Genomic DNA, 26,074 nt, shown 5'->3' with positions numbered 1-26,074 from the left:
AAGGGAGGAAAATGAGATAACATACTTGCTTTTGGACTTACCAAATTTGAGATGTTTGACAATCTCCACATGGTAGTTGAAATGCTGAATTATCAGAAAAAGTTTGGGTTCTCAAACTTTTTGGGTATGAAGATCACTTTTTAAACTAAAAAAAAAAAAAGCAAGTACTCATTAATTTTGCTTAGTGTTTGTTGATATAATGGCAACAACTGTGAATTCAGTTACACTTTTAAATGAGTTTGTATTAAATCACAAAGTATTTATTTACTTTTATTTGCAAAGTAGATGTATATGTGTGAGACAGTGCTTGGTGTATGTTTGGATTTGAGAACACTTTGCAGGAACTCCACGAACCACTGGTCCAAGCTACAGATAGCAGTTTGGAGGTCAGTCTGCTGTAGGTGATATTGAAGCCTGGGAGTGGACGAGATCATCATGGGAGAATATGGAAAGACAGTAGAAATGGGATCTAATATAAAACTTTGGAAAATTCCTGCACTTACAATAGAGTAAGGGAAGGCAACATAATATAGCAAAAAGTCAGGTGAAGAGTGTTTCAAGGAGTGATGTCAAGCTGCAGAGAGGTTAAAGAGAAAAGCTGGTGATCACTCAGGAGTTCCTCGAGAGTTTTGATCGAGGAGTCAGGACAGAAGGCAGGCTGAAGCTTCTTGGAACAGATTGAGGCAGGTTTGAAGGAATAGTTCTTCTTTTCCCCTGTGACCATTAAAGACTCTGCCTTACTCTAAATCCCCACGTCCCAGCTTGGAGAAAGTCAGAGAAGCTTTGTTTCCCATATTCATATTAAGTGCTGTGTTGTGGTTCGAGGACAAAGCTGGAGTTGACCAGTCAAGTTTTCTGAGCCAAACCAGCTCCATATTTCACTTAGCATAGTTTAAATCTGGCAGATGACTGATCTTACCCCATAAGGAGCCAAAGTGAGTTTGTTTTTAAAAGGTTCAGGAACAAATCATTACCATTTAAAATAGATCATGGAATAACAAACAACAACAAATGGCCTTAAATGAGTCCATTGTTTAATTCCTCTTCCTCTGGAACTGACCAGGCTGAGGAACATTTAAGCTGGTGCAAGTGGAAGTTTGCTGTATATAGGCCCTTGGTTTAGCTTTTGAGTGAAGTTAGAAAATGGGTAACTGGTTTCTCTTAATTGTGGAATTTATAAAAAGGTCACACTCAGCACGATTGTTCCAGCATCTCTTGAACAGGCCAGGTAACTGGCGTTTGCAGCTGAGTAGATTTACTCTACTCGCAGCTTCCTATATTATATAGCATTGTGTTAGGATCCTTTCATGTTTACTTTAGATTGGAGAGATGAAGTTTTCTTTTGATTTATTTGACCTGCATGTCGAAACACAAATAGATACAGGGTTTGTAAAAACAGAAAATCTCATAAAAATTTTCTTTTAAATCAAATCAAGTTAATGTATGAAGTGGTGGTGGTTTAAATTATCCCAACAGGCTTTGTAGGAAACTGAAACATTCTCTTAAAGCAAAAAGCTTAGGGAGAAAACTCCTTTCCCAGCAGTAAGTGTGGGCCTTTAGAAAGCCTCCTGGGAGTCTAAATAGTTCACTTATTTATCTTTCATCTGGTGTCTTGACTTTGGAAATGTACACTGGGTCCTATCAGTCCTTATGGGGATATTATAATCATAACTACTTTCTTACCGGAACATAAGGGATTTCTCTTAGGAACTAGTGGGTTTCCTTTCTTTCTGGGTAAAGATGAGAAAGGATAAAAGTTGAAAATTAATATTTTCTAAAATCTTTGGCTTATCTCAGAAGAATAAAACCTAAGTTTGGGTTTTTAGTTCTCCTTTAGTTTCCCTTTTACATTTGTCCATCATATATTCTTTGTTCTCTTACTGCTCATAAAAAGATTCAAGAAATCTGTTCTAGATTTTCTCATGTAATTTTTACTTTATTCCATAATTTGGGGGAGTATATATGGTGAGATAATTGATGACACCATAAATCTTGCAAGGTTACAGTCCTCTTATAAAAATGATTTTGTGTGTGTATGTGCATACATATATATTTATGCGTGTGTATAGATATTCTTTTGTGTGTATACTCTTGAGTTGAAAGCCCGTGGAGCTATTGCATTAGGTGTATGAAGGGAAAGTAGGTTTCCTTTCCTCTACCTCAGACACTTTCTAGAAACCCTTCCATTTGGTATAATGTTGTTCAATACAGACTTTAACTTGTGTCTGTAACTCCCAAGAGCTTGTTTTTGTGGGTTAGTGTCCAGCTAGATGATAGATTCTCTCCCCAAAAAGTCTCCCCTGGAGTGGGAGGACAAAGCAGATCCTCCTATGGGTGATTCAGAAGATGCAGGAATGTTTTTTCCAGAGAACTGAGGTGGCATGAACATGACGGTGGTCTCAAAACCTGTAGGAGTTCATGGTGCCCAGAGAGTGTACTAAATAGGGACCCTCTAGTGTAGTTTGCCAAATTTGCCAAATCATGAGAGTCTGCTGAGATGCAACCCAAGGACCTAGGAAATTACATTTTTTCAGAAGCACCCCACATGATTTCTTGGCTGTCAGCAGACGTTTAGTGGGCTCAGATGCAGTCTTTTTTAATGTATCTTGGGAAGTCATCAGGTCACCTGGCAATGCCCTTATAAAATAAAGAACCATAAAATTTGAGGAGGTCAGTAATTGATTAGAGCAGATTGTGGATGACACAGAGGTTCCAGGAGATGGGGGCTTCCCAGGAGTCAGTCCTTAGGTGGTAGGGAAATGCATTCTCCTTGGATGGGATGACTGAAACTGGAATTCTGGGTAGAATTCTGGTTGATGGCATAAAGCAGAAGTTCCAAATGTGGTGATCTGGTGTTCCTAATATTCCTCTGCTTGTCTTATTTCCCAGTTAACAATTGCTCCTTACTTTCTGAGTTGAGAGTGGAGCTTTCACTTTCCTTTGGTGTATGTATTCTTTTGGCCTACTATAATTTTTGCCCTTAGAGGGCTATAGGGTCCTTTTAATCCTAAAGGTGCATTGATTACAAGTTTGTTTCTCTTAAATGGAAGTACTTGCCCAACTCCTCTTTGCCTGTGGAAGGTCTCCAGGCAACTGTGAATAACTTTTAAAGGCTGCTAAGAGGTCAAGCAGTGCTTTGCTGGGTCTTGTTCTGTCTCTTTAAAGGCAGACTTCTCTGCCTCGCTTGAGCTCTAAAAGTATTGGTTCCTTGTCTTTGTCTTAGGCTCTCTGCTGCTTCTTTGGAGGGATCTTCCACCCTCCTTGGCTTCATCCTCTGTCTCTAACCCTGAGATGCACTTAGGCTCCAGTCTGTTATTTTGCACACAGGACAGTTCTACTTAAGCATTCTACCTTGTACCATGTTCAAGTGCCATGTGTTTGAAAGGGAATTCCATCATCCCTGATTTTCTGTATCCCCAATGCCTGTTGCAGTTCTAGACATTTCCTCTCCTTTTCATCACTTACATCTAAGTGATCACCAAGTCTTGTCTGAATTTTTCCTGCCTCTTTTTTTCCTCAGTTCCTAAGTATACCACCTTCTATCTTATCAACTCCAGTTCATACTGAAATCTCTCATCCTCTGCCTGCCAGACTAATCTTGCTACTTTTTTTTTATAAAATGGGAATTAACTCTACCTATCTCACAGGGCTGTTGTGAGGATTAGACATAATATAAAGTGTTTGTCATACAGTGTGACACGAAATAAGTATTCAGTGCATGGTTGCATAGTATACTTCTTACCCCCTTCTGAATTTGATTATCCTTCACTTTGCCTCTGTGTCCACACCATGGAAGCAGCAAAGTGAATAGTCAAAAATATGGGATATAGAGCCCTGTGAGCCTTGGTTTGAGTCCCTAGACTTCTGCTTAGCTATTTGTGAGATCTCAGGCAAATTACTTATCTTCTTTGAGCCTTTATAATTTTTTCTTTAAAATGGAAACTATTACTGAATATTGACCATTAAGGTTGATAGGAGAGTAAAATAAGATAACTTAGGCATAGAGAGAATGCTTCCTTAACAGTCAGTTGCTATGCAAATGCTGCTTGTTTTTTATTCTTCCCATACTGAACTCTTAAATCCTATAGTGTCTAACAAATAGGCTTAAGAAGTTTGGAGCAAGTGTGATGAGTATTTCCTCTTCTTTTTGCAGGTTAAGCCCATCCACAGTAATGGCCGCGGCCCTACCCAGGACCCTGGGGGAGTTGCAGCTGTACAGAATATTACAAAAAGCCAATCTGCTTTCTTATTTTGATGCCTTTATCCAACAAGGTGGTGATGATGTCCAGCAACTCTGTGAAGCTGGAGAAGAGGAATTCTTGGAAATCATGGCACTCGTGGGCATGGCTAGCAAGCCCCTTCACGTTAGGAGGCTACAGAAGGCTTTGAGAGACTGGGTTACAAACCCTGGCCTTTTCAATCAGCCGCTGACATCCCTGCCTGTCAGTAGCATACCCATCTATAAATTACCAGAGGGATCACCAACCTGGCTGGGAATATCCTGCAGCAGTTATGAAAGGAACAGCAATGCCCGGGAACCTCATTTAAAAATCCCCAAGTGTGCTGCCACCACCTGTGTGCAGAGCTTGGGACAGGGGAAATCAGACGTGGTGGGGAGCTTAGCGCTGCAGAGTATCAGTGAGTCCCGACTCTGGCAAGGCCACCATGCCACTGAGAGTGAGCACAGCCTCTCCCCAGCTGACCTTGGCTCTCCAGCTTCCCCAAAAGAAAGTAGTGAGGCGCTGGATGCTGCTGCCGCGCTCTCTGTAGCGGAGTGTGTGGAACGAATGGCCCCCACGCTGCCGAAAAGTGACTTAAACGAAGTGAAAGAGCTGCTAAAAACCAACAAGAAGTTGGCCAAAATGATTGGTCACATCTTTGAGATGAGTGATGATGATCCACACAAAGAGGAGGAAATTCGAAAATATAGTGCAATATATGGCAGATTTGACTCCAAGAGAAAGGATGGGAAACACCTCACGCTTCATGAGGTAAAAAGCCCACATTTTTCTTTGTGCATATGTGGTGTGTTGTGTCTCTTAGAGATTAATTTGGTAATAGTTTGCAGCTAAGGAGATACATTACCTGAAAGCAGTATTAAAGACATTTAGGTTTAGCAAAATGTAACTCTTTAGTGAAAATAGACCATATCTATTGTGTGTGTTAGGGTATTTTTGTGTTGAATTCAAACATGTTGAGCTTTGGAACTACAGTGTAGGGTGACTTTTAGAAAAATATCAGAATTTAAGCAGTGAGAGCATAAAGTCTTTGCATGTACAAGTACAAGGCAGTTTGTCTTTTAATTAAGAAATAAAATGAGATTTTAAGTAGAACAAAAATCATTTTTGTAGACTTTTTTTAGAAAAAAAATTTGTAAACAATAACCACAACTTAAAAGTGATTTTCAGCTAGCATAGAAAACAAAATTATTTTAGATGAATGTTAGAAGAATTATTATAGCTTTGAATATTGTTTTGGTTTGACATTTGGCATTAAAAATCCTCATTTTATTTTTGTAGCACTCTATCCAGAAATACTTTGCTTAAGCAGAAGAATGCATATACGTATGTGTCTTTCTCATTTACTCCCTTTTTCTTGTCTATCTGGCCAACACATCATATTTAAGACTCAAGCATCTTTAAGACCTTAAGACTCAAGCATAAGCTTAAGTCTTTTTTGATATGTTTTCCCCCAAGTGACCTTTCCTTTCCATTTTTATCCCTGTATAATATACACTTCTGTCACAGTAATTTCAGCACTTTATTGTACTTATATATATACTGGTCTATCCCTCACAGTATACTTTGGGATTCTTCAAGGCAGAGATAATGTCTCATTCATTTTTATATTCTCAGAATCTAATGTACCCAATAAATGCTTGAAAAATAAATGCATTTCAAAAGTTAAAAAACGATTTCATAGCTAAAATTTATAGCCATTTATCCGCTAGAAGAAAGAGAAACTCTCCTTGAAAAAAATGTTCAGTTGAATGCAGTATTTCACGTTAGAAACATTAGATCTTTCCCCCCAGACTTATACTTTAACACAAAAAAAATTATATATTTATTGAAAGAGTATTCAATCATTACAAAAGGATGTGAAGTAATTGAATCTGTAAACATTCAGATTCTTTTCTTTACCTATACAAATGTGGGATCATATTTTGTACACTCTTCCTCCAAATGCTTTTTTTTAAACTTAACAATATACTCAAAGTACAGTGTACTATTAGATATATTTTTTTAAGTGATTACATATAGAGCTACCTTATTCATTTATGGGTTATATTTCACAATATGAATGTGCTGTTATTTATCTTAACCATTCACTTTTTGATGTCACTTAAGTTGTTTCCATTTTTAAAATTTTATATATGGTAGGATGTGAACATTACACATATATATCTTTACAGACTTGTGCATGTTTTCCTATAGAATAGAGTCCCAACATGTAAAATTATGGGATCAAAGAATAAGTAGATTTAATATTTTAGTAGATACTGCTAAATTGCCTTCTAAAAAAGCTGCAGCAGTTTACATTTTCACTATCGTTGTATGCAAGTGTCCATTTTTCCACTCTCTTGCATTTATCATTTTTAATCTTCCTCAGTCTAAGAGATGAAAAACTTATCATTGCTCAAATTAACTTTCCTTAGTGAGTATGAGTATCTTTTCTTATGTTTAACAGACATACAATTTTATATTCATACCCTTTGTTTTAATGTTGGAGTTGTTTGGTTGTTTTGTCTAACCTTTAAAATATTGGTAAGAACATTTTATATTTTAAGGATATTAACCTTTGTCTTATGTTGTAAACATTTTCCCAGATTATCATTTGTCCTTTGACCTTTCAGACTGGTTGCCATGTGGAAGTTTAATTTTATATAGTAATATTCATTGATCTTGTCCTGTGTGATTTCATTTGTCTAATTCTCTATTCCTTCACCAGTATAGAGTTAGATTAATTACTGTAGCTAAATAATGTATTTTAATATATGGAAAGGCAAGTGCCCCTTCTATAGTACTGTTCTGCAGCCTCTGTTTTTTTAGGTAATCTTACACATTTCTCCTTCCAAATGAAATTTTTAATGCATTTGTCGAATTTCCCCAAAATTTCTGTTGGTGTTTTGATTAGAAATGCCTTAAAGGTATAGATTAATTTGGGAAAAAATGATATATTTACAATAATGAAAACTCCCGTACAGTAATATAGTATATGTGTTTACTTAGATCTTTTATATTCCTCAGTAATTTCTTAATTCATAGGTTTTGCACATTTCTTGTTAGGTCAAATACTGTGTATTATATATGTATATTAAATGTCTGTATCATAAACATACATTGATTTTGCATATATATACAAGTATATAAGATATAAAAGTGTATAATCGTAAATGAAATTTTTTCCTGCTTTTTAAAATTATTATCACTGGCCGATTTTTGTATATTAATCTTGTCTTCAGCAATTTCACCATCTGATATTTTAAAATAAATTATTTTAGGGCTTCCCTGGTGGCGCAGTGGTTGAGAGTCCGCCTGCCGATGCAGGGGACACGGGTTCGTGCCCCGGTCCGGGAAGATCCCACATGCCGCGGAGCGGCTGGGCCCGTGAGCCATGGCCGCTGAGCCTGCGCGTCCGGAGCCTGTGCTCCGCAACGGGAGAGGCCACAACAGTGAGAGGCCCGCGTACCGCAAGAAACAAAAACAAAAAAAAACACAAAATAAATTATTTTAGATATGAATGGATACTGGTGCTTAATATCAGAAGTGGTTAGCAAAATTAGTCACAGGGGATTCTGTGATTTGATCTATTTTGGGCATATCCTTTTGTAATTGTTACATATTGTTGCCATATAATAATGGACTCACAAGAACTTGTGAGTAGATCTAGAAAATACAGGTAGCATTATAATTTGGATACACTTTGACGCTTTCATTACCTATGAACCAATAGAGAAATCTACAAGGTCGTCGGTAATAGGAAACAAAGGGCAAAACATATTGGCGGTTTTAGGTTCATGCTATAATCCAGTTTTCATATAATTTTTAAAACAGAGCAGATGAAACACAGTCAAGGGCCTGTCTTTTTATTAAAGCAAAAGTATGTTAAAGAGATGACTAATAAAGCCTATCAACCTCACTTAAAAAATCCCAACGTACTTTAAAAAAATCCAAAGTGAATTATTTCACACTTTGCTTTTGCTAAGGGGCCCTTTGCTTCTTTGGATAAATAGGCACAGGTGGTATTTACGTAATGAGACCATTGTGGGTTTCCCAAAATAAGGGAACAGTCAAAATGAATGCCAGCGGCTGAGATGTGGGGTTGGGGGTTTTGGAAAGTGTGGCTTGTGAAGCTTAACTTAGACCACTTATTATTTGTAACTCAAGTATGTGAGTCTGGTCTAATAATATAGTTTAGGATAGAAGTTTATGAATCAGGACACTTGCTTCAAACTAGTAACCATTCAAGAGTTTGGTGGAAATCACAAAATCCTGAGGGAATTGAAAGAAAGAAGGTACTGTCAAGTGTACCTTTTAGGTACACTTGTGATAATTTCACATTTTTTCATTTGACTGTTTACAGTGAGAGAAAGATTTTTGAGTTTTTCCAAATTCCTAAGATTAAAGAATATTACTAACTTGTCCTCAGTTTCTAAATAAGGAAATATGTGACTTATTCTTAATTCACTTTTGGTAGTATTTCTGAGAGTTTTCTTCATATAAACACTGAACACTCACTCTCTTTCAAGACATATAAGTAGGTCACGAGCAGATGAAAATCAGGAAGTTACCTATACCTGAAAAAATTTTTTCAACTCACAAGCATATAAAATTCTTATTCTTTTTTTTTTTTTTTTGCGGTACGCGGGCCTCTCACTGTTGTGGCCTCTCCCGTTGCGGAGCACAGGCTCCGGACGCGCAGGCTCCGCGGCCATGGCTCACGGGCCCAGCCGCTCCACGACATGTGGGATCTTCCTGGACCAGGGCACGAACCCGCGTCCCCTGCATCGTCAGGCGGACTCTCAACCACTGTGCCACCAGGGAAGCCCTCTTATTCTTATATGCATTTTTATACTTGTTTCCAAGTATACATTGTAAATATATAATTCTTTACATTTTACAGTAAAGAATTGTAGAATGAATCATCGTTATACACACTGTTTTTAAGCTAGAGAATCAGTGATGGTCTTAGGACATGGCTAGGTATGGCCTGGCCACAGGAGTCAGACCATGAAGATGGTGTGAGGGGCTGAGGCCTAGTTACTGGTGTGGGACAGGTGCTAAGAGACAAACCCAGAAGCAGTACTAGAAGGAAGTCCAGGCAGGCAGAGTTCCGTCTGTCCAAAGGTGTGTTGGCAGAGTATTTGGTAAACTAGTTAAGCAGTATGCATCAAATCTTAAAGAAATGAATGGATAAAGAGAGAGAAACTGAAAGTTGAGAATAGCAAGGCCGTGGAGAATGTAGGGGCTTGTAATATTCAGAAATAAAAGCACATAGAGAAGTCGGCATTATATCAATAGAATATTTGTCAGCAGATAGCAACATCCAGCTGAAGAGCTCTGGAAATCAAAGATAGGAAGGGGAAGAAGAGGAGAATGTGGAGTTACTGGGTAAGTTGTAGACCTAGTGGAAATGCTACAGGAACTGGAGTGCTAAGCAGGTTACTAACATAAGGACCTAGGCCCACAGAATACATGGTGATGCCAAGTTTAGGTCAGTTACCACTGTAGTGTTGAGAAGGCAAGGCTGAGTGTTTCAGAGAAGCCCAACAGTCTTAGTTCTGAGAGAGGGGGATGCCAAATCCGGGAACCTCTTAGACCTGAACATATTACTAGTGAGTTATGATGCTGAATTCCGAACTCTCAGCTTGAGTGGATCAATTTCAACGTCTAATACTTGAAAAGAAATGTTGGACATTCCCTTTTGATCATTTAAAAAAGTGGATTATAGGACTATTAGGGTAGTCTTCTTGAGTCACTTTTGATAAGTCACATTTTTCTGAGAATTTGTCCATTTCATCTAAGTTTTCAAACATATTGGCATAAAGTCGTTTATCGTTTTTAAGACCTAATATTGTTTGTACATTTGTCTCTTTTTCCCTGATCAATCTTGCCAGAGGTTTGTCAACTATATTAATCTTTTCAGGGATCTGCAAACTAGAGCCTGTGAGCAAAATCTAGCCCACCTCCGGATTTTGCACATAAACTTTTATTGGAATACAGCCATGCCTATTTGTTTATGTATTATCTATGGCTACTTTTGAGCTATGATGTAGCATTGGGTAGTTGTAACACAGACTGGCCTATAAAGCCTAAAATATTTACTGTCTGACCTTTTACAGAAAAGTTTTCCAGCTTCTTTTTGAGGAAGCACTTTTGGCTTAATTGATATTTTTAGTTGTGCTGTGTTTGTGTTTACATCTACTTTCTTACAGTTTATTTTATTGTTCTAACTTATATTTCGTCCTGAGTTCATTAATGTTCAGCTGTTCTTCTTTCCTCATGTAAGGAGTGAAGGCCATAAATTCTCACTATGTATTGAATTAGCATTATTCCCAAAGTTTTGATATGTGGTTATTTTATTATTTTTTAATTCTGATTACTTCTCTTTTTATTTATGACTTCTTTTCTAATCCATGAGTTATTAAGAAGTTTTTTTCATTTCCTAATATGAGGAGGTTTTTCCTTTATTCTTTTTCCCAGTGATTTCTAACTGAATTACATTGTGGTCAGAGAACATGGTTTGTATGATGCCAGCCCTTTAAAATTTGTTGAGATATGAGTTATGGCCCAGTATGTGGTCAGTGTTTTTAATGTGCTTCTGCAGTTGTTGGTAGAGTGTTCTGTATATGTCTGTTTTAACAAGCTTATTAACTCTGTTTTTCAAACCTTCTATAGACTGTTTTTTGTTTTTTTTTTTTGTCTGCTTGCTCTATCAGTAGCTAAGAGTTGTGTGTTAAAATCACCTACTCTGATTGTGGAGTTGTCTATTTCTCTATGTATTATGCAGCAACCTTATTAATCTTTAATAATGCATTTAGTTTTAAAAAACTTTTGTTTGATATTAATATAAGTACATATGCTTTCTTCTTGTTAGTAATTTCTTGTTACTTATTTTTTCCATCCTTTTAGTCTTTCTGAATCCATGTTTTAGATACATCTCTTGTAAATACCAATAATTGGATTTTTAAAAAATTCTCTTACATTCCTTGTCTTTTAACTGCAACATTTGGTCCATTTACATTTATTATAATGACTGATGTTTTGAATTTATTTCCTTTATTTTATTTTGTATTTCTTCCCTTCCTCCTCTTTATATCTCAGATTTACCATCTGGAATTAGTGTCCTTTAGCCTGAAGTGCATTATGTAGAATTTTCTTAATGAAGGCCTACTGATAGCAAACTCTGTCCTTCCTCACCCCATTGGAAAATATCTTTATTTTGCCCTCATTCTTAATTGCTACTTATTCTGGGTATCAAATTCTATATTGTCAGTTATTTTCTGTTAGTAATTGAAGATATCATTTCCTTGGCCTTCAGCTTTCATTGTTGTGTTTAGAAGCCAGTGGTTATCTGACTATTGTCTGCTTTTGAAATCTTCTGTTTTACCGTGCCCCAATTTCTTCTCTCCTTCTGACTTCTCAATTTTTCTTAGTCATTTTGACTATATTACTCTTTAGTCATATTTTCAACTCCTTTTATTTCTTTAAATGAAATCTTTGAGGGTCTGTTTCTGCTGTCTGTTGTTTCTGCTGGTTTTTACTTTTGGTTCCTTGTTTCTTTGGATGTTTTATGATTTCTGTCTATGAACTCATATTTCTTGGAACTGTGGAAATGTTTTGAGGCCTAGGAAGAAAATGGATTCTCCTAGAGGCTGTTTTTGCTTCTACCAGGCACCTGTACTCTGCACATAACAACTCTGGGACCCTATGAAAATTAATTCTCAGGCTGTTTAGTGTGAATTAGGGCTGAAAATCCATGTGAAGAGCTGATTTGGGGTTATGAAATCTCAGGAGAGTATCTTCTGTTCTCTCCCATTTAGTAACAAGGTTAAAGACAGGTAATTCTCCTTGCATTCTCCTGTGGGGTATGGGTATATTTCTAATTCTGTCTTGCATCAGGCTGTAGTACTTTCGTATTGTTTTTCGTAGACTCCTCAGCCTCACCTTTGATGGATACTCGGCTTTTCCTGTTATTCTCTTCCCACACTCACCAGCCCAATGAGGGTGTAAAGATTGAAGTTCATCTGGTTTAGCAACTGTCCTCAACTTACTCCTTTGAGATACTGTCTTCATTCATTTTGGCCTGAATCGTTCTTACTGTCTTGCTGGCTTATTGATGCATTTAAGATATTTTTTCCTTCTATTTTAGCCAACATTTTTCCTGTGAGAAATGTGAGAGGGGCTGGTCACGGTACCTAGCCCTCCCTGTGCTAGAAATGAAAGTCTTGATTGCCTTTAGAGCCTCCCTATCACACATCCCTATCACACAGCATTCATGTAGTATTTTTATGCTAACACTTACTTGAAACTTAATTGAAAGTCACAATCATTTGATTGTTAAAGATTATAACTACCAGTAGAGAAAGTTTTAAAATCTAGTTAAAAATAATAGAAAGCTAACTTTAAGAAATCTTTTACATGAAGATATGAATGGAATGTTGGTATTTTTAGCCATGAAAGGAGGAAGTGGAGGAAGTAAGTAAACCAATGAGGGAGAATATCTTATTTTATACTTTTAACAAAATTAGAAACTTAAAACTTTTAAAAAGCTAGCTTGGTGCTGCAGTGGATGATTACTGGTTTTGGAGTATTTGTATCATTTTTCTATTTAAAATATATCATAATAGTTATTGATTTAATTATTAGCAACTGGGAGCATGAAATCGAGAAGACACAGAAAATACATTTTTGAGGGGAAAGCTTGATGAATCAGCTTCATGTTACAACTTGGGGTGAGCTATAATTATTTCTCCAGCCTCAGTTTTTCTACCAGAAGGCTCTCTGAGGGCCTGGAGAGTTCAGTATAGTTTTTCGGTCTGTTGGAGCCTGAATTCAGTAACAAAGATTGTGTTATGTTTTTTTTTCTTGGTTTCTGGTAGGATGATGGAAGGAATCCTAGAATATTGTTTTATTTTCTGCAGTTTTGAATGAGCTGGTACCTCTGAATGTTGTCAATTAAAATATCTTACTGACAATCAGAATTTCTCCATACTAATTTAGATTTATGAGTACAAAAGAGAAACAGCTACATAAAAAGCAACTTGAGAAGGATCTTTCAAGGTCATTGTAGCTACTGCTAAGCTGAAATTGAAGTTAATTTATTTAGGAGATTATTCTTTGAAGTATGTTTTACTTTTAACTCCTGTAACATTGTGCCTGTCAAAAGCACTTAGGGAAGAAATTGATCTACTGAGGATTCTTTAGGAGGAGGGGAGAAAGCTGAAAATAAATTCCTCCTATTATGTTTTTATATTCAGTTATGGGTTTAAAATAAGAAGCCTGGGCTTATTGTAACCTTGCTGCCAGTAGCCACATTACAAGCATATTGGTGATATTGCAGGTTTGGTTCTAAAGCGCCACACTAAAGTGAGACACACAAATTTATTTTGGTTTCCCAGTGCATATAAAAGTTATATTTACACTATACTGTAGTGTATTGTGTGCAGCAGCATTATGTCTAAAAAAAATGTACATACCTTAATTAAAAAATACTTTATTGCTAAAAAATGCTAACCATCATCTGATAACACAGGGTTGCCACAGACCTTCAATTTGTAAAAAAGTAGTATCTGCAAAGTGCAATAAAGCGAAGCACAATAAAATGAGGTATGCCTGTATTTGAGAATAAGCCAGTGTAACCTACAGTTGGAAATCTGGGGAGGAGGATATTAGATACCTATATCATACCATATACTGCATACCATAACACATTCTAGATGGAGTAAATATGTGGAAAAAAATAAAACCATTAGACTAAATTATAGGAGAACATTTATATGTATTAGGGTAAGAAGGGAGCTTCTGTGCATAGCACTCAAGACAAAACTATAGGGCTAATGACAAACTATGAAAAAATAAAAAAACAAAACCACTACATATGAAGAGTTAATGCTCTTCATACATAACGAATTCCTTAAGTCCCTAAGAAACAAAATAGTGCAATAGAAGAAACAGGCAGCTACCATGAGCAAGCAGATTTTAAAATAAGTCAAAAACATAAAAATTTCAGTGTTACAGCCAAAGAAATGCAAATAATAACCAAAAGTCATTGAAAATACATCAGATTGGTAAAGCTTAGATAACAGCCAGTGTTGGTCAAGATTCTGGGAAATGAACTCTTCATATAATTGTTGGTAGCATTAAGATTTGAAACAATTTTTTTGGAGAGTAATTTGATGAAATATGTAAATCTCTTAAAATTTAGTATATTCTGTGACCAAGAAGTTTCTTTGTACTAATTTATTCCAAGTAAATAACTGAATATGTGTGTAAAGATGCACAAAGAATGCTCTTTGCAGCTTTCTTTGTAGTACATGAAAAATGAGGGTAATATCCAGAGTGAGGTTGATTTAAATAATATATTGCTATTTTCTACAATGTAATATTATATGTCTAGGTAGTAAAAATTACATTGTACAGGATATTTAAATTCATTCATCAGTGTTTATTAAGCTTACTAACCATGCCAGATACTGATGTAAACAAGCCAAGTCTCTGCCTTAATATATGAAAAAGTAAAAAATGCAGCATACCTAAGTGAAGGAAAGGAAGTTACACATCTACATTCACATGTATATATGTACACAGAGAAATATTGGAATAATATGCATTAAAATATTAATAGTCATTCTGGATGGAAGGACTGCATGCTGCATTCATTTTCTTTTGCTTCTCTGTATTTTCAAAAATTTTAAATAAGAAAAACTGTGAATAAAGTGGGATAACTGGGTAGGGAGAAAGGTAAATGCCTGATTCTTTGTCAAAGGAAAACGAGAACTAATACTAACAACAACTTTGTGCCAGCTGTCTTCTCACTTACTTCTTGTCACAGTCCTTGGAGGTAGTGATATTATCCCATTTTGCCTCTGAGAAAATTGAGGCTCTGAGAAGTTTTTACATGTCCAAAATCACACAGCTGGTAAGTGATGGAGCAAGACTCATCCTAGGTCTCTCTGCCATCACATCCCATCAGTTTGCCGTCAATCATGCCTGGAATGTTTCTTGCTTTTTAAAAAAGCCTGATATACCTCTTGGCAGTTCCTTACTTACATCTATTTAAGTTGACAAAATTATGTGAAAAACATTTTGTAGTCTAATAAACAAATTATAGATTTTCAGTTTAGGATAACCTTTGATATTTTAAATTTTAGTACAGGTGTTTGGTCAACTAGCAACTCTATATTGGCAATATTTAGCACTTAGATGAAAGAGTTGAATTAGATGAATCTTAGAGATTTAGTGACTCCAAGACCTTGATTTTCCATTATAACCCTCATTTGTGATAATGCTATCTTTTACTGATTTTATAAATACTTAACTAAAATCGTTTTTTATTTCTTCCTAAGAATTTTCATGTCAGTTCACCTTAAAAAAAAATATCTGGGGCTTCCCTGGTGGCGCAGTGGTTGAGAGTCCGCCTGCCGATGCAGGGGACATGGGTTCGTGCCCCGGTCTGGGAAGATCCCACATGCCGCGGAGCGGCTGGGCCCGTGAGCCATGGCCGCAGAGCCTGTGCATCCGGAGCCTGTGCTCCACAAGGAGAGAGGCCACAACAGTGAGAGGCCTGTGTACCGCAAAAAAAAAAAAAAATCTGTAAGACCATGTATACTCACTTGTAGTTAAGGAAATATTATCAGCATATCATAAAATCATATCCCTTGGTTTCTCATAAGCAAAATAAGATGCAGAACATTTTTTAACTTTTTATTTTGCTTATTTTCTATAAACTCTCCTACTTAAACAAAAATAAATAAAGCATATAAATAAATAAAACCAAGATGACTATTTTGATTAGTTCAAGTTCTGAGAGATGTAGATAACTTGATTTGCTTCTGAAATTAGGCAGTATAGGACTAATTAGGAGTAAAGGCTAACCTGATTTTCATAAATTATGATTTCATTATATAATGATGTGACTTCTTATATTCTTAAGTGAAACATTTTCTGTATTGATGAAATAAAAATGTTTATAATTTTTAAAACTTTGTTTTGAACATGCAGCTCACTGTTAATGAAGCGGCTGCTCAGCTTTGTGTGAAGGATAACGCTCTACTGACAAGAAGAGATGAACTTTTTGCCCTGGCTAGGCAGATTTCTCGAGAAGTCACCTATAAATATACTTACAGAACCACCAAGTAAGTGTTTAACTAATTGGCAGTATTTTTGCATTGTTTGTTAGAAGTAGAGCTTGAAACACCATCCATTGATAGAATATAAGCATATCTGAAAAAGTTGAAGTGTGATTATAGTTCTATAAGATTAAACAGTGAAGTGACTTTTCAAAACATTATTGCTGAAGTGGTTTTCATTGATTTGTTTAATCCTCTTTTATTGTCTTTTGAAAGATAGTTCCCTAGGACTATAGCATTGGTTTGGTGTGGTTCTCGACATTCTTCTCTCACACAGATGCTTTCTTTGGTTTTGAGTGTGATGATGGGATTTAGTTAGTCATCATTTATAGACCTATTTGTATACCCTACCAACTACATGAACTTGTTGAACTCTCTGTGGAAGCAACGTGTTTCCTTTTGCAAGGTGTCTGCAATCTATGAGATTAGCTGAATAGATAAAAAGACTCCACTGCCCAGTATTTAAAGGACAATTGGAAAATACTAGGTTACTAGCAAGGGCAATATGGAACATGTGTTTGAAATAAAAAACCCCATGTTGAAAAGCAGTGGTGATTTTAAAATTTAATGTAAACATACCTTATTATTCTTCATCTTATCCTCACTTGAAGCCTAAGCATTGTCTGTAGATAGCAGACCATTTTGATTTTGTTCACTTATTCCACATGGACCCTGATTTCCAGTGCACCATCGGTTGTGCTTGCCACTGCTTCTTGGAGGAGATGCATTAGTGTGACTGAGTGTGTGTTAAAAAAAAAAAAAAAAAAAACACATCCCGAGCACCCTTTCCAGCTCTAATAAATCACATTTTCTGGGGATGGAGCCTTAGAGTGCAAACATTCACAAGCATCTCCTATGATTCTTGTGTATATTCAAGTTTGAAAACCACCGATACAGGCACTTGCTGTCATCACCATTATTTTCCCCAGCTCACAGCAGCTTTGTTGTCTGTCCTATCTCAAGAGCCCATATACTTACAAACTGGGAACAAGTAAAATTATGCAAAATAAATGAACAGGATAAGAATACACAGCAATATTATAGGATTATTTACAAGATTCTTTCTGAGTTGAGTGATCAGGAGCTGATTTTTATGACTTTGTTTTCTTCACTGTATTATACAATATTTTCTTTCTGACTGCTTTACTTAAATAATTTTCTTTAATCAAAGTACTACGTGTACATGATTTATGAAGTCACATAGTACACAAGGCTTATCACGAAACTCAGCGGTTCCCCTGCTCCATCCCCCTTCTTTCTGAATACTGCGACCCAGAGGCGACTGCTTTCAACAACTTTTAGTTATTTTTTGTAGTGTTTATTTACATTTATATGTTTTTAAAGTTAAATCATTTTAAAATACACAAGACTTTTACATTATTTATAAGCCAAAACTATGTATAAAGCTAATGCAAAAAAGTTGCACTCTCATTTCTGTCTCTTTTTACTCTGTTCCTCTTCTCATTGTAGGTAGTTTTTATTAATTTCTTTTTCATCCTTCTAGTGTTTGTTTATGCACATGTAAATAAATATAAATATGTTTTCTCACTTATACCTTTTTTTGAAAAAACAGTAAGTAGTATGTGTCTATATTATTCTGTATTTTGCTTTTAGTTTAACGTGTCTTGGAGATCTTGCTATATTAGTACATATACATCTTCCTCATTATTTTATACAGCTGCATGATACTGCCTTGTGTGGATATACCATGATTCATTTAACTAGTCCCCTGTTGATGGATACTTGAGTTGTTTCTAGTCTTTTGCCGTTATAAGTAATACCACAGTAAATAACATCATACATATCATGTTTTGTTGATTCTGAGGTGTATTTTTCCACATTTTAACATCTTTCAAGTTGAGGTATAACTTAAAATTTATGACTTGCCATCGTTTAATTGGCAGTTATATTTCATGTATATGTAGGTGCTTCTGTGGGAGAGATTCCCAGCAGAGGGATCCCTAGGTCCAGGGAAAATGCATTTATAGTTCTGATAGACAAAATGCATTTTAATCTCATGTAGCCTTAAGCATTTGTCTTAAATGGCCATTTTTTTTCCATTTTATCCTAAATTATACTGATCCATGAAGGGTGTCATGGAATACAGTCCTCCTTGATTTTTTTTCCTTTTTCATTATGTGGTACTCATTAATACTTATTGAGTACTTTCTGTGTGTGGCATTCTTAGGTAGTGTGCAATAATTTTAAAATGTGTAATATAACTGTGTCTGCCTATTTCCCCAACGTTAATTTAGAAATGATAAAAAGTCTCTTTTTCACTATTTTAATGTTCATTATGAAGTCTTATTTCTGGTGGCAGGGCTCCAGAGTTATATGTTTTGGTGGAAGCTTATAGATTGAGGTGCCTTTAGAAAAAATTTGTTACCTTCTCAAGTTTTTCTCTCTCCCCCATTCCCCTCAGATCAAAATGTGGAGAAAGAGATGAATTATCCCCGAAGAGAATTAAAGTGGAGGTATGATTATGTATTATATTTTCTTATGCTAATAATGTTTGCTTACTAGTTCAAACTAAAAAAAAAGAATGGTCCCATCAACTAGTGAGAAAATGTGAATTGTAGAATCTTAAACATTATATAGAATTTGGTTGCTTTGAAGTATCTATAGTAATTTGAGCTAAGATACTCAGAAAGTTCTTAGAAGGAAACGACAATGATAAGCTTGATGTCCAGTCAGTTTATCAAAGGTTGATTTGTAAATAGATGTTTCTTACAGATTTAAAACTCTTTACTGGTTAAACTATTCCTTTTATAATTTTATTTACATCATTAGTCATCTTATCAAATAGACTGAGAGGAGCTAAGGTTTAACTTCTTTATATTAAATATCTGAGAGAAGTGACAATTTAGTAGCTGCAAGTTATGGGGACTTTACTGTAATTAAAAGCCTCTTTTAGGGGATCATGGTTGAGGCAGTCCTTCTGATTTCAGACCTGCGAGTCGTAAGGTGAGTTGAGCAAGAAAAATGTGTTTTTCTTAGGGCTCTCAGAACTGGTTTCAGAATGACTGCTCCTTAATTTGGATTGAATACTTTTTTAAAGGCCAGCCTGCAACAGAGCAGAAATTTGAAGGCAGGAAACTCCTTCCTTTTTTTCTTGGGCAGGGGATAGCGGTCGGTGCTCTTAGCCATTCATTATTTAATTTCAAGTTAAAGAAAAGAAGCTATGTTTAACTACCCTAAATTTCCATCATCAAATTATTCTTACTAGTAATTTGTTAGTAGCATCTGTTTGTATGTAATAATCTTTCATTTATACCAAAGCCAGAGTTAATCTTTTAAAAACATAAATCCCTTTTGTTGCTTCAGTCTTTCCAGTGGCTTTCTACTGTGCCTAGAATAAAATCTACGCTTTTTCCTGAGGCATCTAAGACCCTGTATGATCTGACTCTGGCTTGCATCTCTAAACTCATCTGCTACCACACTTCCCCCATTCTTACTGCGTCCCAGCTCCACTGACTGACTTTCTGTTCCTGGAACACGTCAAACTCATTTGTGCCTCAGCCCTCTCTGTTTGTTCCTCCGCTGTAGATCTTTCTGTAGATCTTCACATGGCTTCAGCTTATAGCAGAGAGTTTTCTCTGACTTCCCTGCTTCCCTTTCTAAAGAGGCACTGTTACCCCAACATCACATTAAGGCTCTTTGTCCTGGCTTGTTTTGTTTTCATAGCACTTACCAGTTTCTGAAACTATTACATATTTATTTTTAATTTATTATTGGTCTGCCCCATTAGATGACAGTAGAGCTCTTATCTGTCTATCCACTGCTTTTACTTAGTTTATAATAGTGCCTTGCACTTAATAGAACTTAATAAAATCTGTTAGGTGAAATGATGAATGGCCATGGGTAAACATCTTTGACTTCTGAAAGCTTTAGCCCCAAGCAGTGGTTCTCAAAGAAGAGAAAAATGTTGTCCAAAACGAGCACCTTTTTAAAAATTGTGCTTATATTTGTAATCTATCTCACTGTTAGCTCTGGAATAATGTTTAAGATGGGTTAGCTTCAGATACCACTCAGAAAATTTATTGAAATGATCTAAGGCCATTGAAAAAGCTAACTAGTGAAATAGTTTTCTCCTGTTGCATCTCAAGATAATAAGAGAGTATCCCTGTGGATTTAGCTGTTAGTGACTCTACCACTGAAAGGGAAATTGGATAAACAAAGAAACTGCTAAAAGGCATGTGCCATTGGAGGATTTAGAGGAAAGAAGGTACAAAACCTACCCGATGTCCAGTAAAGGCAGGCAGCTACTAGGTTAGAAATTACGTCCGCCTCTTTCTCACCATTGGCTCTCCATGTCATCATGACTCAAGCTGTTCTCACATTTAAGCCCTGGTTTGTCTAGCTTCAGAGGTCACTAGTGAACATTGAAGTTTGAAATCATGAATCTCATGGACTCTTGGAGCTATAGTGTTTTCTTGTTAGGCTGTGTTGATAAGTCTTTCTGACCCTCTCAATGGCCCTGATCTGAAATGTAAACAAGTTGTTTCTTGTATCCAGTTACAGTGTTGTGAGTTTCTTTTTAGGAGCTCACAATGTTAGGTTATAGCATTAGATGTGACCCTTCTAGTCCTTTATATTCCACTAGAGATAATTGAATTATAGTTCTATATGATTAGTTTGTTACTTTAATAGACATCACAAAGCCATTTAAACAGTTGCAGATTTAGAATTAAGATAATCAGTGTTTCCTTTTTCTGTGAATAACAATTCTAACCTTTCCTAAATAGACAAGTGACTAATCAACCCCAGTTGTCTGTAAATGTTCTTATACTAAACTTGATTTTGTTTCCCAGAAATGAATAGCGACTTTAGCTTTGAATTTAGGACAGTAGTTTACTTTTGTTGGTTTGTTTTAATTTTGTCTTGTTTTTGCTTAGTTTTTTAAAAAATTTGTGTTTTGCAGAGCATCAATATCTGCAAAATGTGTGTGTTATACATGTGTGTATACCTACACATGTATATAGTGTATTGTGTAATCCTTTGCAAAATACACAATATTGGCATAAATGCTGTCTAAATTCCCTTGTGGTATACTCTAAGTCAAATTTGAGATACTGGAGCTGTTCATTTGGTTGTGGAAGCTGATACTGAGGTAGTTAGTATTGGTCGTATAGGGTTACTACTCCCCTAAGAAGATTTTTCACCAAGCGTTAGTGCTTTATTTATGTCTACCTTCTGTGTGTCTACTGGGGAGGAGGAGAATTTCTGGCATGAGGAGAGATTAGAGGAGGCTTTATTGAGGAGATACCATCTGAGCTGGGTTTTAAAAGAAGGATAGGATTTCAGAAGGTAGGGATGTGGGGTGGAGGGCGGAGGGGAGTTGCAAAGAAAGACTAGCATGGGCAAAGACACAGAGGTAAGAAAATACTCTGTGTGTTTAGAGAACAATGAGACCAGTTTGTCCAGAATATGTGGCTGACACAAAAGACAGTCATAAGTAAAACTACAAAGATTTTAGAATTCTTTGAACATACTGTTTGTCTTATTTGATTATTTGTTTTGTGATTCTTAGCTTATTAACTCTCTATTAAGAAAAAGTAATATAAAAATAAACTTAACCCATTGTAAAGCAGTATAAGATTCCTAATTACTAGGCTCAAATTAATGAGTCCTTTTTTCTCTTCCTTTTCATCTTTATTTTTCCAAAATCCTTAACAGCAACCAATGAGCATACATGCCAAGTTGCTAAGTTTTTTCAATCTTAAAAAGATCATTTTTAAGATCAGAGAACAAAAAGAAATGTCATGTCCAGTAGATGAAATAGAAATAACTCAAAAGAGACGTGTAAAGGAAAGAGAAACGTTTTCTTGTATGCCGTTTTCAGTGCATGAGTATACACTAAAAAAAATTAGTGCTTTGTTCAAGCTCAGTAGTTGTTTACTTATTGCTAAATGATGTATTTTCCTGATGTTTGTGAAGGGTTGGGTGGAATGAAATTTTAAAATCCTTGTCTTATTTTTCTCCTCTTATTATATAGTAGGTTGTTCCTGCCCTAAGGATAGTTAACTATTTATTTGATTGTCGTCGTTGTCGTTGTTTAATATCAGTATATATGTTGTGAAGTACTCAGGATAATCTCTTGTCCTGGAATAGTGCTCCTTCCTACAGGGCATGTAAGACATTAAAAGACATAGAGATTTTGAACTTTATAGTTCCTAGAATATATGAGATAGTCACAGAGGAAAAAGCCTGCTAACTTCGGGAGGCCTTATTAGGGTAGCCTGTCATTTGGAATGCAGCCTCTAAGGAAAGCCTCTTTAACCCTATATGTCGGTACGTGAGGTTTGGGAATATCCTACTGAGGCTAGATGAGTAGCTTGTCCACCTGGAATACAACCTTCTGTGTGAATCTGCTTTCAGCTGAACTGCAAATGGATTATGCTTATTCTTTTCTTTTTGATCAGAGGCCTCAAATCCAGCTCTGGGTCAGTTGTAGAGATAACTGTTTTTTTTTTTTTTAAATAACTGTTTTTATTGAACCTGTTGTATGCCTGTCCCTGCTAGGCATTTGAAATTATCACAGACCTTGTCTACTCTATATGGAGGCTTTATGATTTCCATTTACAGCCAAGGAGAGACTCAGAAAGGACTTGGTAACCTGCCCAACTTTCCACATTGCAGTGGCAGAGCCAGGGCTTCAAATCTAGGTCTGACTTCTAAACTTCAAAGCAATACCACTCTCCTGGGTGCTAATGAGCATTCACAAAGCATCTTAGGTGTGAAAAACGCTATCCAGATTATACCTTTCCTCCTGCTAGTATGGTAAGAAGGGCAAAGTGTGCACAGGATTGGTAGTCTTTGAAGAAGGGGGAAAGAATCACAGTTATTTTCTAATGCAAGGAAGTTTAACAATTATACTTTTTTTTTTTTTTTTTTTTTTTTTTTTTTGCGGTACGTGGGCCTCTCACTGTTGTGGCCTCTCCTGTTGCGGAGCATGGGCTCCGGATGCGCAGGCTCAGCGGCCATGGCTCACGGGCCCAGCCGCTCCGCGGCATGTGGGATCTTCCCGGACCGGGGCACGAACCCGTGTCCCCTGCATTGGCAGGCGGACTCTCAACCACTGCGCCACCAGGGAAGCCCAACGATTATACATTTTGAGTAGAAAATTTAACAATATAAGTGACAAAATGTATTTAAATATAAGATATCACCATTTGACATACTTATTTTTTACAATGAAGCAAAACAGTTTGTTGGGAAGGTAAACAGTAAATCAAGAAAAATTAGTTTGACTTATTTATACTCTACCTGTGACAGAACATATTTAAGATGGCTTGACTACTAAAGGAGATGAAAAATCATGAGCCAAAGTCCCTGGCTCTCTTGTCTTCCTCTCAGTTTTTTAAAAATTAGTTATAAGTGGATTCAGTTGATATTTTTTCTTTCTCATCAAGAACATCTCCTATGAATAAACCCTGTCATTGCCTCCAGTATAATAAGTATTAAAAGAGAGGAAGGATGTGTAAAACAACCAGTCTCAGCCCTGGCGATGGTAGCTGACTAAATGGACGGTTACTGTTCATTTCTCGTCTGTCAGTTTTCTTCGTTCACTGAAATTGCTGGAGACTAGATAAAGAGATGAGAGGTGACAGCATTCTTCATCCTGTGTGGGCTGGGAGTGCAAAGCAATCAGAGATAACTGGATGAAAGAAATGAAGTTTGTTAATAGAGACCAGAAAGTCAGAGAATCGGGGCTTGAAAACGAAAGACTTAGAGGAAACATCTGCTAGCAGTTCCAGTGGGTTGGGGGTGGCAGAGTGAGGAAGGGGGAGGGAAGAGGGTCAGAATACCCACCTACGCTGTTACTAAGCTTGTTGAAAAGAAAGCTGGTCTAATTTGATGTAGACTCTTCCCCTCTGGATAAGAAAAACAGAAGCATTACAATCTGCTATTCATATAGAAAGTGTGAGTAGAGAAAGGGAAAATGCACGTGTGAGGCCGAGAACATCTGTTGGAACAAGTTGTTTTAAAGATAGCTAAGCAGTGGTTTTAAAGCAACTTGATAGTGTTTGGTGGAAAGGATGAGGAGGAATGGGGGTGGAGACCAATGCGATGAGAGTAATTAGGTCATGAACAGCATCCCACCCTATATCTTTTATTTTCTCAGTGCTTAGACTCAGAGTCTCGTAAGGGAACACTGTGATTAATGGCAGCAGCCAAGAATATGACAAGAAGATAAATTGCTCATAGCATGGTACAGCTGGTTCCTGGGAAAAAAGCTTCAGAGACATATCAAAAGAGTCCTGTAGCAAACATAATGTGAAAGAGACCATTTTCTTGGGAATGTTCTCACGTTTATTTCTAAGTCATATATTTTGGGGTACAAACCTACTTTATATGTCATGAAGTGATAGCTACTTAGTCCAGTAGTCTTCCCATCCATGATGAACTGTCAAAGATTGAGAGAAAATCGGAATAGTAATGTTCCCAGTTGCAGAGAGACCACTGATCTGTGTTATTTCTTTCTTATTGCATGCTTGTATTTCTCTTTATTAATGATGGAGCAGTGTCCATTTTCTAAAAACTTTCGCATGTAGAGCTTGAAGTTCCCCCTTCCAGCTTTTCAATATTCTCATGGTTAATAATCCTAATAATGGTGCCACCATATATTTGTATAGCAGTGTATACTTTTTCAAGCTTTATTATTTTCATTACTTTATTTAATCCCCACAAATCTCCATTGGGCAGTTAAGCTGTGTTTTAATCTCCATTTAAAAACTGGGAACACTGGAAATAATGAGGTTAACTTTCTTGCCTGAGATTACACTTCTGGTTCCTAACATGAGAAGATTAGATCACTCCTTTCTCCTTCTGCAAGCTCCATCAAAGATAATATTGAGATATTCGAGCTCCTGGGGGTTCTGGCCTGGGCTCACTCCACTCAGGGCCTGATGGGCTGGAACTCTCCAGCCCTGACCTTACCCCAGGTTCCAGAGTCAGTGCATCTGCCTACCGGAGGTCTCACCAGCAGCAGATCAGACTCAATATGTCCCCAACGAAATTCATCAACTTTCTGCTCTCTCCTCAAACCTCCTGGTCTTGAATTTCTGATTCTAGTAAATGTTATCACCAAACTCCCAGTTGCCTAAGCCATATCTCAGGAATTCATGTATTTCTCTGTTGCATCTGCCATTGTGTGGGACTAGGCCACTAGTCTCTGTCTTCACTACAGCCCTCTAACCACCATCCTGGACCCCCCTCCCCCAGTACATTATCCCCATCTCATTCTGATTGGGTTTTCTAATGCAGATCTGATTAGTCTTTTCCCTAGACCTTCAAGGACTTCTGTTTGCATTTAGGATAAAATCTAAAATTCTGAACATGACTTACAAGGCCTCATAGAATTTGGCCCTGGGTTTCCAGCTTCTCAGACCACTCCCTCTTAGTGTATTCCCTGTGTTACCTGTATTACCGTATGAAGTATTTTCCACTTTCTCAAGGGTATCTTGTTCTTTTTGCCTCTAGGCCTTTATATAAAGCTGCTCTCTTTCCCTAGAGACCTCTTTTCTTTCAAGTCTCAGCCAAGACATCATGCCCGCTGGGAAGCCTTCCCTGACACAGTGACTCCCCTGTGCTCTGGATCTCTTTGTCCATTTCCGTTTCTACACTGTATTTGTCAGGAAGGCAGGAGTCATTGTATCCCCATCACTGAGTTCAGAGGATAGAACCTGTTAGGCAAACAAGATTGAGTGAATAAACAAGTGT

General features: G+C 36.7%; 1 protein-coding gene across 5 annotated transcripts in view; it reads left to right on the top strand.

The window, feature by feature from the left end:
* The window catches only part of NAB1 (NGFI-A binding protein 1), a 44,928-nt gene that overhangs the window by 5,943 nt on the left and 12,911 nt on the right, over nt 1-26,074 (top strand). For all 5 annotated transcript variants that reach the window (XM_032637876.1, XM_032637877.1, XM_032637878.1 and 2 more), the window contains 3 exons: nt 4,154-4,991; nt 16,224-16,357; nt 18,774-18,825. In XM_032637876.1, coding sequence (XP_032493767.1) covers nt 4,154-4,991; nt 16,224-16,357; nt 18,774-18,825 — 1,024 coding nt within the window. The remainder of the gene's footprint in view (nt 1-4,153; nt 4,992-16,223; nt 16,358-18,773; nt 18,826-26,074) is intronic.

Source organism: Phocoena sinus, chromosome 7 (assembly GCF_008692025.1).
Source record: "Phocoena sinus isolate mPhoSin1 chromosome 7, mPhoSin1.pri, whole genome shotgun sequence".
Classification (NCBI taxonomy): domain Eukaryota; kingdom Metazoa; phylum Chordata; class Mammalia; order Artiodactyla; family Phocoenidae; genus Phocoena; species Phocoena sinus.
Note: the sequence above shows the minus strand (reverse complement) of the source record. Positions and strands in the feature narration are given on the sequence as shown.